Consider the following 23944-nt stretch of genomic DNA (forward strand, 5'->3'; position numbering starts at 1 on the left):
CAACACAAATACGGCCACGCAGCAGCCTTAGAGCTGGCTCCTACGTCAAGTTTTCTGGAGGAAACATGAGGGCTGCAGGCCTGTTTCGGTGCTCTTGCAGCACACAAATATAAGATGCTCTTCCCTGCCTGGAATAAGCATCTCACTTCTGCCTCTTCCCAAAGGGAGAGTCGCTCTTCTTGCTTCAGAGAGGGATCAGCCATGCGAAGGGGAGGCGATGCTCACCGGGTGACCGCTCCTGGCAGAGAGCACAGGACCTGCAAAGCTCGGGCTAGGAAGTCAGCACTAGAGCAGGCACCACAATGAAGTATTCCCTCCACATCTAAAAATACAGCTAGAGGCACACACAGCCTCTAAGAGAGCAGCAATGTGCGTTGGGGGTAGCACCAGCATAGAGGGGTGTGAGTACCCCAGCCCTGCCTGAGATGGTTTGAAATGGCAGTGACACAAGAATCTCATTACACAGGACACTGCTCCTAGGTATAGACCACTGCTAAAGGCTGTTTTAGAAGAGAGCCAGAAGGCCTGTGTGTCTTTAACGTTGATCCATTTGTTTTGCTGCAAGAGATAAATAACAGTGGTGGTATCTGAAGAAAAAGAATCGCAGAGATCTTATTTCTGTGCTGGGCTTTACGGCAGAACACCATAAACAGTTATGTATGCTTTATATCATAGTCTCCTTTTGTTTATAGAGCGGGTGCTACTCCAAGATTTCAGTTTAAGAGAGCTCTGAAGTCAGTCTTAGCCTGAACTCATACCTCAATACTTACTAATTTGGTTTGGACAGCAGCATTCCCCCCTCCCATCACCATCCCGTCTGGCACCAGTACCAAGTGAATCACACCGAGGACAATCCGATTACTCCAGCAAGTTAAAAAACAGGTAGGAGAAATATTTTTTTCTTGTACAGCAGGAGAAAAGGGGAACACAGAAGTGTTCACCTCCCAGAACGTCTACACTTGGACATTTCTGGGTGGTTTTTCCCCACTTTGAGGTAACACACAGATGCACTGAAGAATCAAACACAGCAAGAGGAAACCTGATCAGCAGAGCTGTGCAACCAGCAGCGCCAGCATCAGCTAGCTTATTTCCCTCTTCTGCTCTCCACAAAAACATGACGCTTTCAAAAGGCCGTTAAAGGCGCATAGTTTCCACTGATTGTTACAAATATGCACCAGTTAAAATTAGGTCACCCTCTACCATTATTTTAGCAGCTGAGAAGAAAAACAGTTCAGAAGGGAGCTCCCACGGTGGGGAGTGCATGGTGGAAAAACAACCAATACCAGAGGGGACGGCTCCCTCGAATATAACTTTGATAAGAACAGTTTTGGTGTGGGTTTTTTTCTTTTTTTCTTTTTTTTTTTTAAACTTATTCCAGTTAAAAAATGCACACATTTGAAACTCCCGAAGTTCCAGTTCATCTCTGGTTCACTTCAATCCCTCTATCCTCGTACTGATGGGATTAGCCTACAGCAGCAGGAGGACAGGGAAACCAGAATTCAGAACAAATTTTTACTGACAGGTAGCTTTTTAAGCACCCTTCTCCTCTTCAGCAGGGGCAGCTCACTGTCTTTTATCACATGACAAGCAAGAGCTGTGCCTCCAAAGCAACGAGTAAGAGCACACGAATATATTCTTTTCTATAGTCAAAAGATAATATGGGCTTCACAGGTAAACATGATCTCTGTGTGTACACATATAGAGAGAACTTGTACCCACACATACAGAAGTTTTTGGAGAACGGGGCCCAGAGGAGCTATTGTCTCCCAGCAGACCCGAAATATATGGGAAATGCTGCATGCAACCATGCTGAGAAACATCTCCCCACCATATATTAAGACTGAAATAATTCAATCCCTCTGCAACCCCACAAGAATCATCCACAAAAAGACCCCACCAAGACAACAAATTCTGGAAATCCCCCAAACTAAGAGGTGTTTAGGACAAGTGGTGAAATTTAGCAGCGGGTGGATGTTTTAAATATTCTTGTAAAGAAGTTCATGAGTTTAAAACTCTGTTCACCACAGTTCCCTCACTATTCTCATTTGGAGAGCTGCTTCCAGATGTTTATAGAAATTTAAAGCAAGCCTATTACTGACTGTTGTGTTTTTTCTCCTGCAGCAGGTTTCTGCCAGTGGAAAGGGCAGCAGCCAGTCTGCGTGCGAGCAGAGCACTAGACTGTAGCAAACTCATTTGGCAGCCTATTGCAGCCATAAACTCAGCTCATAGAAGAGATCGAGATTTATCTATTAAAGCACAGACTTTTCACTCCCTCCTCATCATATAATCAATAAAAAGCAACTGGGGGAAGAAGAAAAAAAAGCGATTTATTTTTTAGTGACAGCTTCAGAACTAATATGAATTGCTTATTATAAAAGCTCTGTGCGCTACACGGTACTTGCACACAAGACCAAAAAGCCCAAGTTCAGCAAGGCCTCTTGTCAGGCCTGAAGTAGGACAAACCTAGCGAAGATGATGTGCTGGGATGCTCCATGTTCAACGCATGGCCAAGGCAAACAGGATCGCTTCAGGTGGAGCCCTTACCTTATAGACCTGCCCATAGGTACCATTGCCAACAAGCTCCACCAGTTCAAAGATTCCTGCAGGATCCTAGGAGAAAAGGAAGAAAAGAAAAAAATTTAATAAGCAATACTTACAGATTTCTGCAAAAATAAACATTTGACAAAGAGATCAACTGGCAATGTTTTGAGTGCTTTAAGTTTTTTGGGCAGCCCCAGGATCAGCATCCCAGTGAGGAGGTGCTGTCCCAGTGGCAGCCCTGCAGGCAGCACGGCTCTGCCCAGTGCTCCCACCTCCAGCACCGGGGCTGGGAGATGTCAGGCTGGTGCCTGTGAGCGAGCACTGATCCATTTGACTGTCATCTGCTTGAAATGTGAACCTTCGGTGTATTTTTTAAACACAATAGCAACTATTTGCTATTATAACTTAGGTTTTCTTATGCATCAGCTTTGGAATACAAGCAGATAACTGGCAGGATGTCACTTTTGGGCTCAAAACAGTGTTTTCCAGGTCTATTCCTGAGGTCAGCAGCATTAGTATTACTTGGTCTAAATGTCATTTTTGGTTTGGTGCATCCTGGCCATTGACATTCTGGTTTGTCAACTGAGATGAGCATATCCAGGGTAGTGCTATGTGAGGACAGAACGATTTGGAAGGTGGCACCAAAGCACCAACACCCGCTCCCAGACCCGCCTCCACCCGGTGTGTGCCCGGCTAGGGGAAGGGCAGTCACACACAAGCACACACACGTGCAGAAGCCGGAGTGCACCCGCCAGCACAGTTAAAAGACGATACGAGCTGAGAGGTACGAGGGAGGGTGGGGAAAGAATAAACCAGCACTGCTATTTTCTCCTCTTGGTGGGTTTTCCCCTTCCAAAAGCTTTATTTATACTCTTCTGCTCCTCCTCCTTCTGTACTCATCACTCCAATTTTGGATAGCATGAGTCCGCTGGAAGCTGGAGGATGCGGAGGCATCCCGGCACCCCGGGGGTCTGCGTGCCCCTGTGGCCCCCCAGCCCACCCACCCGTGGCATGGGTGACCCTGGCTCCCACGCCACCATTCACCCTCCCTCCTGGATTTTGAGTCACTTGAGCTACCGAACGACTTGGCATCCCAGTAAGCAAAGGGCTGCCAGCTGCGATCCGAGAGGATGCAGACGGGTCAATGAACGGCTCTAACAGGCAGTGAAGGATCAGCCAGCAGCTCTCCTTGGGAAACAGGAGAAGGACGCCCATCACCACACTACGAACAGAAAGGTTTCATTCATTACAAAGCCCGCATCAGCTCAAGATGAGTTCTGGGTCCAAAACTCAAAACACTGAGTCTTTGTGAGCAGCTGAGAAGCGTAACAATCCCAGACTTGACATGACTGAGACAGATTTCCACCCAGTCCAGAGCACGTGTTGCCGTGTACCTGACGGGGTTCAGCACACCTCCATGGCAGGGTCACAGCAACCCATCTGATCACCCCAACTACATACCCCAACTAACCTTCAACCAGACACTCAGGCACCGCAGGTGAAGCTGCAGCATGACAGGTTTCTAGCACACAGCACCTTGACAGGGTGCAGACATCCCTTGGGACCGGACAGGGAAATGTCATGAACAGATGGGAAAGGGAACTGGTGGCACACTGGGTTTCCACAAACTGGGTGAGAAAGTAGGGGAGGAAACATGGCAGCAGCTACTGTTTTATTTTTTGAGTTCCTTTCCTAAGGGTTGTTCTCTGCAATGCTGGAACAACTCTGAAAGAGGCTTTTCCAGTGCTACAGGTATATCTATTTTTGAATACTCACTAGGAGATTAGGGGAGAAGAAAGCTGTGCCTAGGGCAGAAGATCAGGAGGTTTGGAGAAACATCCAGGGATGCAGCTGGCCATTTCTGATAAAGAGAACTGCTCTTCACAGTATGTTTTCCAACCTCTTTCCACAAATCCTCAAACCAGAGTATCCCGTCCTGCCATCCCAGGTCACTCCTCACTCCTCTAATATGTGCAAACATCAGACATGGTGCAGCTCCATCAGGTTTATCTGAGCCCATCCATCACGTGGTTGCAAACCCCACTTTGGCTGGGGCAGCTTTGTGCTATCCAGGGTCAGCTCATGCACTGGGAGGGCTTTGCCCCACTGCTCCCACCATCCACAGCTCCTGCTCCAGTTCCCACCCGCTGAGCAATTTCTCCACCGCATGTCCCCCCTCCATCCCACTTCCTCTCCACGTTTTTCCAGAAGCATCGCCAAGGTAACTGGGCATCTCGCAGCGCAGTGCTGAGTGTCACTGCTGCCCTGACTGCTGGCACAAGCAGCCCCAGCACAGCCATGGCAACACGCTGGGAATGCTGGCACTGCGCCCGCAGCGAGCAGAGGGGGCTGATCCCTCCTCCCAGCCACACTGCCCTCCTCAGCCCTGCTTCTTCCCATTCAGCAAGCAGTCGAAGGGACAACTCTTCTCCCCAACAGCTACTGTTAGTGCCCAGGAGTAAGGTGTTGTTAATGGCCCTTCCAGAAAATATACAGTAGAGGATGGGGTGGGGGGGGGGTGGAAATCCCTCTTTCCACTGGCCTCCCCTGGACCAGGTTCCTAAATAGGAGCTTTGCATCTTAATGGCTGCTGGGGAATAGGCTGGCCCTGGTCCCAGGGGCACATCCTGCACCTCGCACCCCACAAAGCCCCAGCTGAGATGCTTCAGGAAGGTACCCGAGAGCAGCAACAGCAGCTCAGGCAGGCTGGAGTGTGCAGCAAGGGAGGAAAATGCAGCAGCACACTGCATGGGGGCTTTTATGTTAGCCAGGGGAAAAGAAATCCACCCTGCAGAGCCCTGGCAGGGACCAATCCAGGCCAAGCAGGGAGTAATCTCAGACCAAATATAGCCTGTGCTGCAGCTCAGGGCTCAGTGCTGGGTTGCACTTGGCTGGGGGTGGCCTCAAAGCTCCTTACACGCAGCTGCTTCCAGCCTGGCACCTACCACCTTCTGCTGATGTTCTCTCCCCAGAGAGGAAGGAACCGTGGTTGGTGAGGCTGCAACCCTCCTGGAACAGCAGCCTCCTCTTCCCACACCCCAGACTGCCTTCACAAACACTACTGTATTTTTTTTTAACTGAAAACATCTGGACTAAATAACAAACCCACAAATAAAAGGAAAAAATGGAGGTGATCTGTTAGTTTAGGAAAAGAAGATTGCACTGTTTAAAGTGGGGGGAAAGAACCAGCATTTAAGACAAACACACAAATAATTTTCAGCTCTGCATTAGCTTCAGGCAGAAAAGGATTTGTAGGGTTGTAGTAGCACCAGGGCTTCACCAAGAGCCCTTATACCAAGGTAGGGTCCCCCTCCTCCTCCCTGTCAGCCTGCCTGAGCAAAGTAGGGAAGTAGAAAAGCAGGCAGGGCAAGGGCAGAGGCAAAACACTACACCAGCCAGGGCTGTGTTTGGGAGACCCGACACCCACACACTGCAGCAAGGCAGGGCCGCTTTCAGACCAGGTTAACCTCTTCCCAGGTCCGTAGGGTCCAGGAGCACTCGCCACCCCCACGTCAGCTCCAGGAGGGGCGGGCAGGGCAGGGGCAGCCCCACAAACCCAGGCAGGGGTTGCAGAGCTGCAGGGATGCACCTCACCCACTACCAGCTATTCCCATTTTAGACCTGCAGTGAGGCACAGCTCGACCATTTCCTGCTAAGAAAAGGAAGATCTTATTTTTAGTTTTAAAAAGTAAGCTTTCTGGGGTGGTGTAGGCTCACAGCTCCCAGAAGAGCCCAGCTGTAGCTTTCTTCATAGGAAGGTGCCACCGGCCCCGGCACAGCCGCCCACCCAGCACGGCACACAAAGCCTCGTTGAGCAGGACGAGTTACCTGGAATTTGTGCCAGAAGACACAGGAGCAAACTCAAGCATGGGGCTCTTCATAAAGCAACAAAACACCCAACAAGAGGATCTTTCAGTCGCTTATGGGATGGGAAATGTTTTACATAGTGGCACCCGTGGCAGGGGCTGTGCTGACCCGGTGGTCCTCCGGCCAGGGATGGGCTGGCACCCGAGCTCTACTGTGCCAGGATCTAACCCTACTTCCACAGCTGCAGCCATGACAGGCTCAAATTCAAGTGGGAAATTGTTACGCTCCTCACCCACCTCGTATGAAAATCAGTGGTACTAAAGTCTCAGTGGCTAAAACCAGTCCGAGAAACAGAACAAAGCAAGAGCATCATCTTTTCCAGCAATATTGTGGGGAAAAAAAAGTCCACTTTATTTCAATAAACAGTATATTTAAAACTGCTGCATTATCAGAGAAGGGACTTCTGTACGTGGATGATAAAGCAGGATGTATCCAAATTTCAGCAACAAAACAGGCATCCCTTTTGAAGGGCTTATCGGCACGGAGCACGCAGCAGTGGGGCTTGCAGCAGCACACTCCTGGTTAAAACAGCTCTGCTCTGCCTAACCCAGACCCTGCAGAACTACAGCTGAAAGATGTCCTTGCCTACACCACGACTTCTCAATGAGCCCAAGGCACAAAAGAGCCAACATTTTGCTTGAGGAGACTATTTAGAGAGTATATCCATATCCAGGGCTAAGTCAGCTAAGGGTTGAGGGCTACAGGTGTGTATCAGTGTTGGCTATGGTGACCATTGAGTTAGCGGATCACCAGTTAGCTGTCCTTAAACATGGCCGTGCAGATGTCCACAAACACAAGCAGCATTTATACACAGTCTGTACACCAAAAGTGCTTGTCTTCCTTGAAGGACCCTCATTTTTCTCCCTTCTAGCCCACACAAAAGGTATGTCACAAAGGGTTACATGAGGAGACAGTGGAGAGATGCTCGGGGAACCAAGGGGCACACCAATTAAACAGCGATTGCTGTGAATGCATGGGAGGGGAAATGAAAGATCAGAGCCTCTATAATAATTGTGCACTTAGTCCCCCAATTCTGAGCAGTTAATAACAACTTCCAGCCAAAAATCATGGAGATAACCAGCCACTAAGCAAATGTTATAACCCTAGAGAAGGAAAATGTATTGCATAACTGGAGGCAGCACACAGTTATGGGTCAGTAACAGAGAAGCATCCCCAGGCACTAGTTAGTTGAAGCAACTCCACGGCACTAGGTGAGGTTTTTTAATCTCCACTAAGAATAAAGCCAGTGCAACTAACCTTTCCAAACATCAGGATTTTATGAGCCTCTGCCTTACAGCTCCATAATAAGACAGCCCAAACAGGAGATCCCATTAAACTGATCAGGCATCCTGAAGAACCAAAGCAGGCTCACAAAGCCATTTACTCACGACCCCCAATACCAGACCAGTGAGCTCTGCCTGTGAGCAGGTGCCTCTGTTTAGACAAGTCCTGGCAGTCACAAAGAGAGATTTTTGGCACTGGGAAGCACCAAAGGGTCATTTCCCCCCCAGCAGCTGGCTCCTGTGAATTAACAGCAATGGCACAGCACACAAAGCCTGAGTGCACAGGAGAGCCGTAATCCCACCCAGCATCACGCAGCTTGGCATGATGGCAGTGGGCAGCACTCCTAACACAAGCAGTTGTCTTAAGATATAGTGTACGCACACCGCTGCCTAGAGAAAGCTGAGTCTTACCCCACCAAGCTCCAACCAGGAGAGGAAGCTCATTCAGAGTGTGAGAAAAGCCTCCACGAGGAATGCAGGAGAAAGTAAAAGGCCCTTCAGCAATTCACCATGTCAAATTGTTGTCAGGGTAATGTATTTCTGATTATGCAAAACATCACTATGAGGAATGAGTGTAAGGGTCAAGCCTTTAGCTCACATACTAGCCCAGATTTTGTTTCTCAAGGCCAAATGCCTGAGCTGTGCCATACTCTGCAAAGTCATCCTTTATGTTAGCAAAGCCAGAAGCTCCCTAGACAGCCATGCACGTCTCCCAAGCATCAGGACCTGAGCAATCTCAAGCTCTAAGAAGTCAGCTGCTATTCCCCTTGAAGACACATCAACTCACTCTTCTTGCCATACTTTTTACACTGGCTTCTACAGCAGGAATTGAAGCACTTGTATGACTGGACAGAACAAGGTCCAGATCACCTTGGCGATGCTACCCCAAATGGCACATAATCAGAGAAAAATGGAGGGTCTGAAGAGTACTTGAAGACACAGTTGCTTTTTAGTAATCTACTAGTTGTCTCCATCTCCAAGGCACTTCTAGTTAACAGCCCTGTGAGTAATACAAAGATTGACCACACAAGCTAGGAGAGGATTGCTAATAAAACTGCAGACAACAGCAAGCAAAGCAGGAGTGCAAAGGCCAAGGCAACAAAATATTGATCGAGTTACTGGGAACTTCCAGAAAAAGAGGTTGGGGACATTACCTTTTTGAGCTTCAAACACTGCCTTCGCATCACACAGGCATAGCCCTAAGCCTGCCCATTAATTAAAGCAGTGTAAAAAAAACTCAACAGGTTGCACAGTCATTTTTGAAATATTTTGCTTTGGTTATAAACCAAGTAATGAAGCAGCATCATACTGGACTACTGGATGCTATTCAGCCCTCACAGGGACTGCTTAATCTCACGTATTCTCCTCCCAGCTTTGGTACTTTTCCCCTTCTTCGCCCACCCATCCAGCGACTCACAAGACAAGCTATCATCAATGCCATCTACCACTGCACCTCCTGCCTACTCAAGCAATACAAGCTGCTCTACTTGGAAGAGTAATAAGGAACTCTCCGAGGGTTTTGTTTTCATTTTGAAGAAGCAGTTTGTCCTCCCTCACCCCCAAACACCCAACTCTGTATCTTAAACGAAGATGTTAGTCAAGAAACAACACTCCTATACAGCATAAGAAAAAACTGTTGTCAAGGCTATGTTATTAACAGGAGAAAAATTTCCCCACTTGACAGTTGAGAGAAGCCTGTTTACAAATCTATTTGAACCATTCCTCTTCAGCATCTCATGAGGAGCCGCTTCTCCAGCCCCTACTGAGAGCCACTTCAGTGCTCTGCCCATCTCCTCTTCCTAAACCATAAATCAGCTCTCCTGGGTCTCCAACACTCCCCTTCCTAGCTTCTCGCTGAAGCAGAGCTCCAGCCATCACACACACATCTCTTTGCTTTCCAAAACGTTAAGACCTGCCAGTAGTTGGCAACAGCAAAATTAAATAAGAACTAATCACCACATTGGGCTTTTCAGTCAATAAAGCTGGATTACTCCTTTAACTACTACCTGTTCAATTTAAGTCATAAGTGTGGATGTGTAGCCATCAGCCAAAGGTATAGCCAATACCACAGCTGAAGGAAGAAAAGGAAGAAACCCCCCCAATGCACTTAGGCAGCCCAGTCCCACTTGGTCTTGCTGAGGCCAAGCCACTGAAGCTACAATATATTGACTATTCCAGATTTCCTGCTCACAGACTAGCACTCATACACACAAAATTAGAGTTCTTCTGACCTAGTTTCTCCTTCCTAGCATGTCAACAGAAAAAGCAGCCATTCTGTACACCCTCCATAAATAAGAAATATGGGAGCTCCAATCCAGTAAGGAACATGCACAGACCTGGAAACAAAGATTTACCAAACCAAGATGATGTATTTGTACCACCGCAGACAGTGGGTCCCACAGTCCAAGATGCAGTAGCAATACCAGTAGAGGACAACAATGACTACACTGACATATATAAAGCTAACCTTGCCCCAACAGGGCACGCTGGAGCTGCCCAGTCTAAGGAAAAGCCATCCACAAGCTACACAATTACACTAATCAGAACAAAGAGGGTCCAAGCCTTTTCTCCATTCCTTCAAAAGCCTGACCTAAGCATCACTAGCAACAAGGTGACTCCATCCCATTCTGATGTCACTCAAACAAGAGGCAACAAGTTTTGACTTGAAGCTGATGAAGATCAACATCTCGCCTCCATGAGTCTCACCATGACAAGAAGATGCTGATTGAGATATTCCATACCCCTTAAGACAATACAATTGTACTTAGTCTTCATCTGAAGTTGGAATCCCTCCCAATCAGACAATCCTCTCTCATTTTTAAAGCTTTACAGCAGATTCCACAGATCTCCAGGATGGACTTCACAAATTGTTTGCAGTTGTATGACAAGCCCTCCTTCCAGTTCGCAGGAGACTGTTCATCTAGAAGAGTCAGTGAGTGCAGAAGCACCAGCAAAAGCACTACTGCTAAGTGAACCCTGAGGTTTTCAACGCGGTGTTAGATGAATGCAGCCTCAGTACGATCAGCCACTTCAACATATGCCTAATTCAAGCACACAACTTCAACGGGACAATATATAAAAGGCTTGGCTAAGCTCACTGTCTCTAAAAAGCTACAGTGCCAATTATAAATCATATCTATAGTCCCCAGAAGATCTAAAGTCACTACTAGTATTGTACCACACTTCTTCGGATGCAGACATCAATTAGAGCACAGCAGCTGGACACTCTCCTCACTGGAAGTCACTTATCTGCAGTTTCAGACCAATAAGATATTATTCCTAAATGTTTAGATCTCAATCCTCTGAGAAATAAAGAGTTTCACCTCAGCCAGCAAATGTTTGCATCAAGCTGAAATTGCTACCTACTAGTAAATGCTGTCAAAGGTTTATGGGGTCTCAGAGGAGTTGGTTTAATTACTTACCAAAGCAGCTGTTTCGGGAACTACAGTCTCTTAACATATCACTCTTAGAGGCACACTTTGAAAAGCAAGGTTGTTGCCAAGCTCACACCAAAAGCAGAGAGCCCTCTCTCGCATACAGGCAAAAATTCAGTCTCCAACAGCAGGTCACATTTGTTGTTTGGTCTGTGGACATCTGTAGGGGTGACAGCTCAGAAGCCGGTTTGCACCTTTCCAAGTTACTGTGGACCGGACATTCCGTCTTCCACAGTCCTCACGGGAGGCTGCTGAGGTCAGCCATCTGGGATTGCCTTTGTCAACAACAGACAGCCTTGCTCCTTCCTTATGGTTAGAGTTGTGGCCAGAGGAATGCCTTAAAATGGGAGAACGTCTTGCTTCCAGATGCATTCAGGAGCAAAAAACCAAAGCAACCTTAAAACCCTTTGCTTTTGAAAAGTAGGATGGTTTTGCACCTCTGTGCCTGATTTTAAGTTACGGTTGAGGACATGGGCTGAACTGACCAGGGAAAAGTTGACAGGGATGAGACAGTTGTGTCACTGTGACACCAACAACCTATAGACTACAGCCCTCAAGAGCAGGGATCTATGCAACAACCAACATACAGGCCAGGCATGTATGGATGCATGCCAAGGACCCTCAGAGAGACATAAAGCCAAGGGAGAGCTGAGAAGGCATCTGGGCCAGAGCTGTGACCATTCATGTCACCCAGCAGCAGCAGATGAGCATTACGGCCAGAAGATACTGCATCTGGGAGGGCTTGGTCTTGTGGAGCTGCCGCTTCATGCCATCTGAACCGAGCAGGAGTTACACATTGGTCTTAAGAGACACAACGTGGGTGGAGAGCCTTGCCCATCAGATATCACTACATCCCAGTTTAAAGTGATTGCTATTACTTTTTAATATTTTGTTGAGAACAAGGCAGAGTCCCTATATGTGTGTCTGGAGAAACACCACCTCCCTACTGAATTCAGTCAAGTTTCTCACACCAGTCCAATTTTCACAGATCCTCTGGAGATGGAGTTATCTGCTGGTATAGTTCTTTTCAAAGAGTTTACCCACTGCCTGTCACTTTTCATCAGCTCCTTACAGTTGGTTCTGCAAGGGCTGATTAGCAGGAGAGGATCAGAGAACTCTCCAGCAGCAATAGTTTCAGAAAGGACAATATAGGGAGCAAATTATATCAGATTATTGAGCATTCAACTAGTTGCAGAACTCTGCAAGATGCAGCCAACAGACTGTAAAAAAACCCAACCATACTCAACAAGATCCCAAAACTGTGCATTATAAACACTTTTTTTTTCCATAGAATTGTCTTGACAAAGCAGCAAAATTATTTAAAAGAATATCAAATACATGTTAACTTGCATGTTTTGCATCTGGAAAGACCCTTCTCACCCAAGAGTTAACAAGTTGTAGGGAAGGGGAAGGGAAGGCTTCTCACCTTTTTCCTACATTTCACAAACTGCCTCCAGTAATGCCAGAGTCAGCGGGGAGTCTGAAGGTTTGGTCTTGACAGACACTCACTTAAACTGGGGGGAGGAAACAAGGTCCCCCAGCAAAAAGCAAGCTCTTGCCTGATGCACGCCAAAAAAAACGGCCTGAAAGTGAGAGACAATCCACAGTTGCTGAAATGATTTGCAGTAATTTTTTGCCAGGTCGTAAAGTATTTCCCATAGCAAGACTTCTGTATTTCTTGGTGGCTTCTTACATTGTGAAACACATGTAAATTCAGAAAGATGCTTTTTATTTCAAATCCTAATGCCCAAAGTTATTAAACTTGGGGTGGGGGCAAGGATTATCTAATTTAGTTCATTTGATACATGCATTACAACAGCACTTCAGCCAAGACAAAGCAGAGGGACCTTTCTTGCACAGGCATCTCAGGAACATGTGCTGGTTTTGCTTTGCAAGTCACCATGATGCCCCATAAATCCAACCACCACTTTTTGTTTTACGGTGTCAGTTGAGCTCCATGTCAAATTACATCCCCGTGACACCTCCCTGCCTTGGGAGCTCTCTGCTAGCTCTGGTCCCTGGAGTCAGCTGTGACATTATCTGGCCTCTGCCTAGCAAAATGCTCTTCAATAGAGTTTCAGGTTGGTTTGGGGTTTTTTTGGGGTTTTTTTTTGTGGGTTTTTGTTGTTTGGTTTTTTTTTTGTTTTTGTTTTTTTTTTTTAAACGAGCTCACACAAGCAGGCTGGAAACATTAACACAACACATGCAGAGCAGCAAAGCAAAACAGTAAAGCCTGCTGAAGGCCAGTACAAAATGGGAAAACAAAGCTAATACTTGGACTTCCAACAGAGAAATCCCACCCGGCAGCAGACCAAGCCCTCCTGGTGCCCCAGGAGCCCAGCATCCACCAGCCACCCATCTCACGCCTGCCTATGGTCCTTCCCCATGCTCAGGCATGGAGGAAGCTTTTCAGATCCACCTTCTCCAACCCAAGAGAGACAACTCCACATCTCCAAGCAGGATTTGGCCCACAGTCATAAGTGGTGAGATTAATCATGTGGGTGTAGGGATGTGAAAAGGGGATGGGAAACATTCATGTCTGCTTCTAAATTAACCGCCGTTATTGTTATTTGATTTGCTAAACTCTCTGGGGTAGATTTTATTTTAGAAAACTATGAACATATCAGATTAATCAACTTAAAATAAATGGGCTTGATTTATTTATTTCTGCTGTATCTACTCCTCTTTAAGCTTGGCAAGTCACTGCATTCTTTCCATCCTGTGAAAGACAAAGAATGGGGGTTTTGCTCTATTATTATTTTAAAGGAACCTCCACAAAGCATAGAAGTTCCGTGAGTTTAAATCACAGCAAAGGTACGTTGTAAAGGAGCACAAGGGCAAGGCTGGAGCTGGTTTCCATAGGCTACAGACACCGTCTCTGTGCCAGGAGCCCACCAGGAGAGACCTACCACACAGTCCAAGCAAATCAGATCTATTCTCCAATATTTTAGACATCCAGAGAATTGAAAGATACTCTACCACACAGCAAAGCCTGATGAGCAAACACAACAGGGGCCATCCCAGCGCAAGACACCCAGTCCAAGCCACACTTTTTGCAGAAGGTCCTGCCAGTGAGGGAGAAGTTTAATCTCCTCCAGCCAGATTTCACCATTTCTGAATCCTCTGGAAGTTGGATCAGCAACCTTCCCCGCTCCTAATCCCCTGCCCTCAGCTTTAGCAACACAGTGATGCCTCTGCCAGCAAACTAAAAAGAAAAGCCCTCGCATATATTATGCTGAAGAAAATTAATCGTGTGTTCCACAGAATATTAAACGGATTACATCTACAGCCTCCAAGGAAAAAAAATGTTGATTTCCATGTATCTTGTGCAATTATTCACCTCTATTAGTTTTTCTACTACCTAACATTAGTCATGATGATTTCCCGTTATTCAGCGCAGAGCTCAACTGGCTCAAGACACCAAGCAATAAGAGCAAGAGTGGGAAGCCAAGCTTCATTTTTTTTTTGGATGACTTCATGTCAGGATCACCCTTGAACATCAATGTCTCCTTGTAAAGGTAACACAATAGCACAGATACTTTAAAAAAAATTGCTAACATCACTTGAAACATGTCATTAAACTCGATACAGCAAAGGTGGCGAGATGGACATTTCTGACCACTGGGGAAATCACAGGGCAGGGAGGGGGGGAAACAACAAAAAAGCAACAATAAAAACTTGAGGTGCCTGATCTCACACCCAGAAGGAATCCTCGGCCTCCGGCCAATCCCCCAGGGGTGATCCCCACCATGCACGGGAGCACCAGCTCCCCACCCATGGGCACTGTGGCCACCACCAGCACGGGAAACCCAGCCTTCTGACCTCCACTCCTTGGGTAACCATTCAGACCATTGCAAATGCCACCAGCTGACTTACTAGAGTTTTACACTTTCTTTGCAGAGGTGTTAATGACTCCAAAAAACCACAAGACTCAGATAAGCAGTTTTAATACCATTTAAATGCTTACCATTAGGAGAAACTGAGAGAGCTTGCAAGGGCCAGACTCTCAGAGGGCGGCATATCCATTGAAGCTGCTGCTCATGTGAGAGGAGTGTAAATTACTCAGCAAGGAGTAAGCAAGATCAAAGCCACTCCAAAAGGATGCAACCCACTGACAGTGATGCAAACTCAGCTCAAGCTTTTCTGAATATTTCACAAGCAGGTTCATGAGTTTAAAAGGCCAAAAGGAACATTTTGATGATGCTGCACAAAGTAAGGAAGGAAAGAGAGAGAAGTCTCAGGATATGTGTTTCTTTCTAGACATGATACACTACCAAGAACTCAGCCCTGCCTTGATGCATGGAGAGATTCGTACCTTCCATTGACATCTCACTGGTCTGTGCAGGGAAGAGGAACACAACTTCTCAGCTGTAACTCCCAGGCTCCATCTCCTCTTTTATAGTTTCCAGAATAATTTGAATTCTACACAATAAACGTCAGAGCTGATAAGAAAAGCCTTATCAGATGAAGTAACTTACAGCTTCCCACGTGGGCAAGACAAAGAGCTAATGGCTACAGAAGCAGATAAGGGTGCTCAAAGCCAGAAATCAAACCCATGCAAGAGTTTCAGCAACAACACACTGTCTCAGAAAGTAAAATAAATAGCACAACAAATTCTGCCAGGCCACCCTAAATCCTCAGAGAGCTGTCTGCAGCACCCAGCAGATAGCATCACCACATCCCAGCTAGAAGACCCGGCTGGCCCACCACCCTCTCTCCTGGTGAGAAGGGAGGGCAGCTGCAGCAGTTTCATTGCAAGCCAACCATGGTGTGTGCTCAGCCAAGCTCCGGTCCACCTTACAGCTCCGGGCTACAGCGAGGAAGACAAATTACTACAAGACCAAGATGCCCTTGTAATCCTTACTTCCTCTGAAGACCTGATGCATTGGAAAGGAGTATTTCATTACACTAGGAAACCAGTTCAGCTATCAGCGTTCTCCCAGACTCTAAGTGCTCTAAAGCCAGGATGGACTTTTCGTTCAGAGTGACGCTGAGAACCGTGCTACTACAATTCACACTGTAAGAAAATTCAGAGTTCTGCAGCTGGATCCATCAAGAACCCCAACATTCAGGCGTAAAGTTAACCCTGTTACCTTTAGCACCTATCCCAGGGCCCAAACAAACTCCAGCGCCACATCTCGCCATTGCCAGAGATCCAGATTGTTTAGTAATACTGAAACTCGTGGCAGGCTGCTGGCAACATGGTCACACCTTGGGTTCCCCGTATCACTTACTCTAAAAGAGAGATGCAGGACACAATCCTCACCACTGAGTCCTTCCAAGAACTCTAACCTGTTGGGTATTATTCTCCCCATCTGATTTACCTCCTGAAAATTGACACATGCAAGTTATTTCCCTTCTCTCATGTCCCAAATCTCACTCTGTGTTGGAAAGTATAGAAGAAAAGCATTTATTCAAAGGAATTTGCTCATCAGGCCTTGCAGACACCAAAAACACACGTTATCTAATTTTAGGAGAGCATAGTTTAACGGCTAGAGCACAGGATGATGACAGGCCAGAGGGTTTGACTTCTACTCTCAACTCTGCCAAGGCTGCATTGCTTGTAAGTGAATCTAGGGAAGACGCTTGACCCCTCCTCACCTTGGTTTCCCCTGCTATGAGACTATCCTAGCGTTCTTTCCTCACAGGGGATCTTATCTACAAACTCCTCATTAGCATCTGAAAAGAGTTACACATCTCCGGATGTGTATGTAAAGCAAAGTATGAAAGAGTGGAGAAGCAGCACTGGCCACAGAGCCTGGAGACACATCCTCTTCAGTGTATTCAGGCAAACTGAACTGCATTGCACTCCACAGCTGTGCTTACAGCAACATTTTAATTCCTTCCCTCTACAGGGAAGGGAAAAAATCCAATGATTTCTTTCTCCTTGAGAAAGCTCAGATGAAAGATTAAATTTGTGTCTCTAAGTCAAGGAAATCATGCAAGATTCTTTCAGTGAACGATCAAGAGACTCCACCACCTCTAGTTAGTCACCTGCAGAATTACCCCACAGCCAACATGGCTACAGAAGAGAATAACCTTCCCTTTCACACCCCTGCTCTGGATGCCACCGAGTGGCAGAACCGGACTGATCAGAAGAAAAACTAGAAGTCTACTCTTACTGTCCTACAAAAACTGGATGTGGAGGTGGGGAAAAATCCAGACCCAGCACAGATCCTCCAGATAAGACCAGAGCCCAGCTCATGGGGCCTGGCTTACAGCACAGCTCCTGTTCTGCTTTGCTCTGGCACTGCAGCCTTTGGGGGCACTCCAAACACCTCTGGTGGGATGTAGGGTTTCTTCTTCTGGTGTTAATAGACACTTCCAGTTGGAAAACAACTGAATATCAACAAGCAAGGTAGTACTTCAGCTCTTTTGGGGAGGAAGGAAAGTCATCCCATGCTGACCTGTTCCCATCTTTCTCAGTTGCCTCAGCTAACCTTGGAGGTAGATCACATCAACCACACCAGCGCCAGCAAGAGCCACTGCACCAGCTGGGACTGCTCCAGTACAGCAAGACCTTTGCTCCTAGGTGGATCCACAAACCTCCTCTTTCCCCCCACAAGTGGCAAAAGACAGTGCAGTGAAGGACAGAAGGTGTGTCCATCCTGGTCTAGCCACATGGAACAGAAAGGTCTCAGAGGAGCAGCTAGCCCAAGAGCTTGAAGAAATAAAAAAAAAAAAAAAAGGCACAGCTCTTTTTAAAAGAGAAGAGAAAAATGTCCTATTGTTCCATAATTAATGGAAAGCAGAAGAGGTTTTATGGACTCGTAGCGAAACAGAGGGTGAGCATTAGAAAGCATATTTCAGTATTTCATGATCACAAGGTGAGCTGCTTGCATAATACTGACAAAGAACATAAATGCTGATAGCACAAGGCAGTTATGAAACTTGGGTTTTAAATGCTGAATAACAATAACTCAGTAATTAAGTCTCATAAGTGACTTGACTTTTTTTTTTCTTCCTTAACTGCAAAGTAGATGCCACAACCTTCAACTGAGGCATGACTCTCTCCGGCAAGGTGCACACACGACAGATGCCCCCGCTCCCACCACCTCGCAGCACCAGGGATCCATCCCACCCCACAGCCTCACCACCAGTCACGTTGCTTCGTCAGACCTGCCCCAGGGGAGGCTTCAAGATCGCATCAAGGGAGAGGCTGTGAACCTGCAACAGCCAGGAGAATGAGGGAATAAACCTGAACGACTGCACTTTGCGAGTTAACTGCTAGACCCTGAAGCTTCTCGGCCTTTCTCCCCAATGGATTTTGACATGAGCACGTGCTCTCGTGAATTGCTCCAGTGTGACCAGGACACACAGTCTCCCCTACAAGACACATAATATAGAGCACCAAAATGTCATGAAAAATCAAGGGCAAACGAACACAGAAGACAGTCCCTCCCCCTACCACCACTTCTATTTTTAGGCAGCAAGATTAGCTTGGAGCAGTTTTACTTGTTTCTGATAATGAGCAGGGCTCTTGCATCTTCTCTTGAGGACGTTTGCTCTGTGCAGGCACTTTGCTTTACACCAGCAGCACGGAAGAGGTCACGTCAACTGGCGAAAGCAAAACCACAACTTATTGTGAAAGAGTCTTGAGAAAGTGACTCCGGCTTTGAACTTATGCCCTGTCTCCACTGCCAACCACCCTGCTTCGGTTTTTGGATGGTCTGTCCACCTACAAGGTGTCCCTCCCTTTGAACCACATGATAAAGCTTTTGCCTATTCAAAAGTGTAATGCTTTTACTCCACCTGCTTCTCAGAGGCTGGTACACCATGAAAGTGCAGGTCTCCACGTAAAGGACATCTGGCCTTCCCAGGCCTGAACACATGTAAGATGTGATGGAGAGGCAGCCCAGCCATCCTTCAGCCTGTAGTGCTCTACCCCAACACAGCAATCCCAACTCCACTCATGGCAAAGAAACTATGGTCCTCTCAGGGCACCCCCAGGTCTAAGGGCCAGTCTGGAGAACAACCCAGGATGACCTTGCACCTGGGATGCAGCTGCTCAGTGAAAACCAACAGCACTGCTTTGCTCTACCTAAGAGCAAAAACCCTGTGGGTCCCCTCTGGTGCTGAAGCTGACAAGGATGGCAAGAGATGCATGATGAGAGCTCCTGAGAGCTGACACAGCAAGAGGACCACTATGCTAATGGTGGGAACTTACTAAAGAAGAGGATGGTAATTATCAAAGGAGCAAGACAAAACAAAGATGTGTAGAAGATTTGGGTCCCACTGTACTGGCAGGTTCTTTTCAGGAAGAGATGCTCCTCCATCCCTCAGAGATCTATTCCTAAGGTACTACACATCAATTTTATGCAGTGCAATCACGCGTATATTCCATGTCCTTCAGTTGTTTCAAACAGCCTTGACAGCAACATCTGGGTGCAAAGCCTTCCTCCTTCAGGTCCACCCCTTCTTACCTCCCGAAGCCTCAACCTTCCTCCACAGCCCCTCACCAGCACCCTCCTATCGCCTTGAGGACCACACTGGTGCTGCATAAGGCAGCAGATTCTGGTAGTCCGATCCAGACTTCAAACAAGCAAGGTCCAGAGGGGGAGATACACCTGGAAGCAGGTGGCAGAAGTGAGGGATGGTGGAGGTAGACAGCTTCTCACCTGGAAAATGAAAGCATGGTAGAAACAGCCTGGGGATCTCTGGCTGTTGTGGTGCATCACTCAGGGAAGAAAGAAGGCAAGGCCTCACATATTTATCACAATTTTTTCTTCTGAATTTTCAATAAACTACTTGGAGTCTTCTATTTGCCCTCTGGATTACGATCTTATAGGAAGGTCTTTTTTCCATGCTTCTTTACAATTATGAAATCTAGGAAGAAAATACTCCTGTCTCAAGTTACTTCTGGTGTCAGGACTTCACAGGATTTCATGACCACAGACAAAATCATCAGACTTTTGACAAGTTAGAAACCCTTTCCCATGAGCAAGATGCCCCTCTGCTGTACCTTCCTCTTCCTCTCTGCTATGTGAAGGGTCAGAAGAGAGCACACCTGGGGCACCAAGCCCCTGGCTGAGCCCAGGGGCTAGTCAACTCATCGCTTCTTGGTGAGCTCTTGACCCCGGTCACAAGTGCCTTCACACCAGGCTCTCAACTTCTTCTGTGGATTGCAAAACCTCATTTATTGAGGAAAAACACTAGTTCAATACGAGGAAGCATTTAGGACAGCTAGTAGATGATTAACAAGTGAGTGCTCAAGTCAGTTGCTACAGGAGCACCACAGGTTTCTTACAGCCATAAAAAACTTCTCATCCTGCAGACATCGGAGGTGAGGAGTTCACGGAGAGATTGTGCCTGGCAAAGCCCTCGCTGCAGGAGACAAGGCAGCCACAGATCGTTAGCTCTTCTCCTCCCTGTCCCCCAGTCCCCAGGCTCCTAACTGCAGGTCTCCAGCCCAGGGCTCCACCAGTGGCACCCCAAGGACCTTCCCATGGAGGATCTTCTTCCTGCCTTCCTGCTCTCCCATCAGCCAGGCTGCCCCCAAGACCTCCCTCCCCACGCTAAGCCCTTGATGGACAGCCTTTGCAAAGGTGGCCATGGCTTCCCATGCTCACAGCACGGAACTTAGCACCTACTTCCCTCCCTCCTACCAGCAGGCACTTGCCCTTGGGCCGCTGAGCAGGAAGGAGAGCTATCAGGGTCCCCACCCTCAGGCAACACCACGTCAATGCAGGAGGCTGGGGAGGAGAGGTACAAAGTGTGTCATGTGGCTGTTTTAAACGGAGGCCAAAGAAGAAGTAGCATTTCTGCTCTGGGCCTTTGCCTTTTCACGCTGGAGTCCCTCAGAGCCAAGTAAAGGTGCTTCAGTGCTCTTAAGTATCAGCTATTTTTAGGCAGTAATATCCTGAACACCCTTCTTCATCCTGGCTGTTATATCACACAATGAAGAAGTTACTGGGATTTGGCACTTTCTCCTTAACAGGCCATCATTAACAAGTGACTCATATTATATTGCAGCATGAGTCATCTTGGCAGAGGTCACCATCATAAGCGACAACTAGTCTTCAATTATTTCCTTCAAGTTGAATTAAAGGTATATTGTTATGTTAATTTTACATCTGCTCCATCCTATCTTTCCATCCGCTGTCTCCAGAGCAACCTGGGATTTCACCTCATGCCCCAAACTGCCTCTGGAAGAGCTTTTCAACCACAGTGTAGTTACAGGTTGTCACAAAACATGGGCATGCCAATGGGAAATCTTTTGGATGGGTTTTCAGCTACAGCATCTAATATCTAAAGCAGCTCTCCTCCCACTGCTGCTCCACAGGGACAACAAGCTGCTGTCCCTGCCACCTTCCTGCTCTGTTCACACTTTATTACATGATGATTTTCCAAGGATCTGGGCCTTGCCCAGTGCTCAAACACAACCACCTGCAGCCTGCCATGCCACATCATTGCCTCTAAGACCAAGGGCCTAACAAACAAAATCACTTCGAACTATGCCCAGCAACACACGAATATTGAAGAAACTATTACAAGCCATGAGCAAGGCAGGTAGAAAAGGAAGCATTTTCAGCCATTTTCCATTTTCTAGCCAAGCAGCCCCACATTTCAACAGGACTCTGGCCTCTCCCCTCCATTCCTGCTGCCTTCACTCACCCCCCACACAACGTACCCATCACAGCTCCCCAGCCAGTGAACCAGAAGATGACAGCATCCCTGCCAGGGCAGGGCACAGTCACTGCAGGGCACTTGGCTCAGGGAACACAGTTTTACCCATTAGAAAACAGGGCCATTACCAGCCCGGTCACCAGTGGAGCACTCTGTGTTTATATTTATAGCAGTCAAACACAGTCACACCGGCTGCGAGGTTCACTTTGGAGAGCATTTGTAAACTGCTCTCACTACTGGAATCCCATTTAGCTATCACAGTCTCCTCAGCCACACTAACACACCAATCCCCACAGAATAGTAATAGGAAGAGCAGAGTCATCACACTATTTACCGAAGCTAATCAATACGTAAAGGCTGAAGATTTATTGCAGCGAAGACAGCCTGTCTGCATAGCCAGAAAATGCATTTAAAGCCCTTTTAATTTTGTTGCCTTGGCCTCTAGTTTTGCTTCAAGAAGACAGTTTCCTTGCACACTCATCTTTCTTTCCTCCCAAAATGATGGCATCTGAAGACACACAAGATAAGCCCGCCCCCCCAACACCTACCGTAAATACTCAGTGGGAGACCATAACACGAAAACCACAAGTTTAAGGGCAGTGCCCCTTCCCTTTCTGCCAAGTTTCATGTGTGGTAACAGGTCTATGGCTAATTCAACATCTCCCATATAAACAAGTAGCTTGGAAAATTTTGGCCTGTGTTTTGAAGGAGGTCTATGTGCCAGGCACAGGGACACAGGCTGTGCCATTCCTCAGCACACTAGCCCACTATGCTGTCCTACTCCACTCAAGAGGAAACAGTTAGATCCACACTTGTTTTTAAATATATGTTGTGTATAAATATTATTTTTATATAAGAACTTTATAAGTGCCCCCACAAAGCACACAGCATATCTGACTTGGTGTGTTTTGGGGGTCCCCACCTGCAAAGCTGAGATACCACCTGGGTATCACGACTAGTGAGATCCTACCAACTGCACCATCAAAGCTTATTCTCTGGTTTCATCTCAGTTCACGCTTTGGGGAGCAGAAGCGTGGGAGGCAATAACCAGCAGGCTTAGTGCTCCTGGAGCACCAACATCAGAACCATCAGCTACCAGGTGAATGCAGTTGTTTTGGTCACTGTATCAGTATGGCCCACAGTGTAATACATCTAAGAAAGATGGCAGTGAGGTGGGGAGGAGATCTGTACCTTTGCTTTTGTCAGTTTATCTCAAAATCATACTAAGCTTTTATGCTTGTGTACAAAAGAGAAAGGAAGAGGCAAATATATTCTGATTTACAGGGAAATTTCTATTGTTGCCTGGACATCAAACAGCAGCCAATTAGTCCTGCAAGGATCTGACCCACAAATTATGAAAATAAATGCCTCCAAAGCTTTGATCTCTTGTATTTCTGTAGCATGCTACAGCGGTTATTAGACACATTTTATTAGATTCAAGCTGTGCGATCTCTTCTCGGCAAAGGCTCTATTGCCTCCAATGCATCCTAAAGTCTCCATCCAGCAGATTAAGGGCATGGTCCCAAACAGTCACTTCTGTCATGCACTAAACACATGACTCAGCTGGCAGTAGGCTTTTTCCTGCTGAGTTTCAAAATTAAGAGCGAAGAGAATTTTTAAAAGGAAGGTGGGGGAAGTGTCAGCCACCTAAATTAAATTTTTGATTCTCTGTTAGTTTATAAAGGAATATACATCCTAGGCAATAACCCTGGCTTCTAAAGAGTGTTGCTCTCAGAACAATGCATTTCGTTTTGCACTCTGAAATGCCACTGCTGCTGGAGGAAGCAAACAAAAACTGTAACAAAAGGTTTCATGCACTCTGAAGCTGAAAACCACACGTGTGCTCACGTGAACAGAAACACATCCACCCACCCTTGCTGCAGCGACAGCGCTTAAAACCAAGAGGATGTTAAACTCACATTGCTAAGGCTTTACTCAGAAGAGCAACTCACTGCTCACAGCCTGCTGCACAAACCAAGCGGCCACTGCGCTTGCCAGAGGCCACGGTTGTTCGCAGCCTGAGCGTGTATGTAGGAAGGATGGGACCATGTCAACCGCTCCAGTTTCAGAGGCAAGAGGGTGCTGTTTGCACAAAGCCGTTAGTATCGAAGAGGTTTTCTGTAGCAGGGGAGAGAGTTGGTCCTCTGCAGCAGAGCAGTGCGTGCCTTCTGCTGCGCTCAGGGCAGCTGAGCA

At 47.0% G+C, this 23944-nt stretch overlaps 1 protein-coding gene across 6 annotated transcripts in view; it reads right to left on the reverse strand.

Moving 5' to 3' along the window:
- The window catches only part of TNIK (TRAF2 and NCK interacting kinase), a 163859-nt gene that overhangs the window by 133084 nt on the left and 6831 nt on the right, over positions 1–23944 (reverse strand). For all 6 annotated transcript variants that reach the window (XM_074878504.1, XM_074878503.1, XM_074878506.1 and 3 more), the window contains exon 2: positions 2545–2610. In XM_074878504.1, the coding sequence (XP_074734605.1) occupies positions 2545–2610 (66 nt within the window). The remainder of the gene's footprint in view (positions 1–2544; positions 2611–23944) is intronic.

This window comes from Strix uralensis, chromosome 9 (assembly GCF_047716275.1).
Source record: "Strix uralensis isolate ZFMK-TIS-50842 chromosome 9, bStrUra1, whole genome shotgun sequence".
Taxonomy (NCBI): Eukaryota; Metazoa; Chordata; class Aves; order Strigiformes; family Strigidae; genus Strix; species Strix uralensis.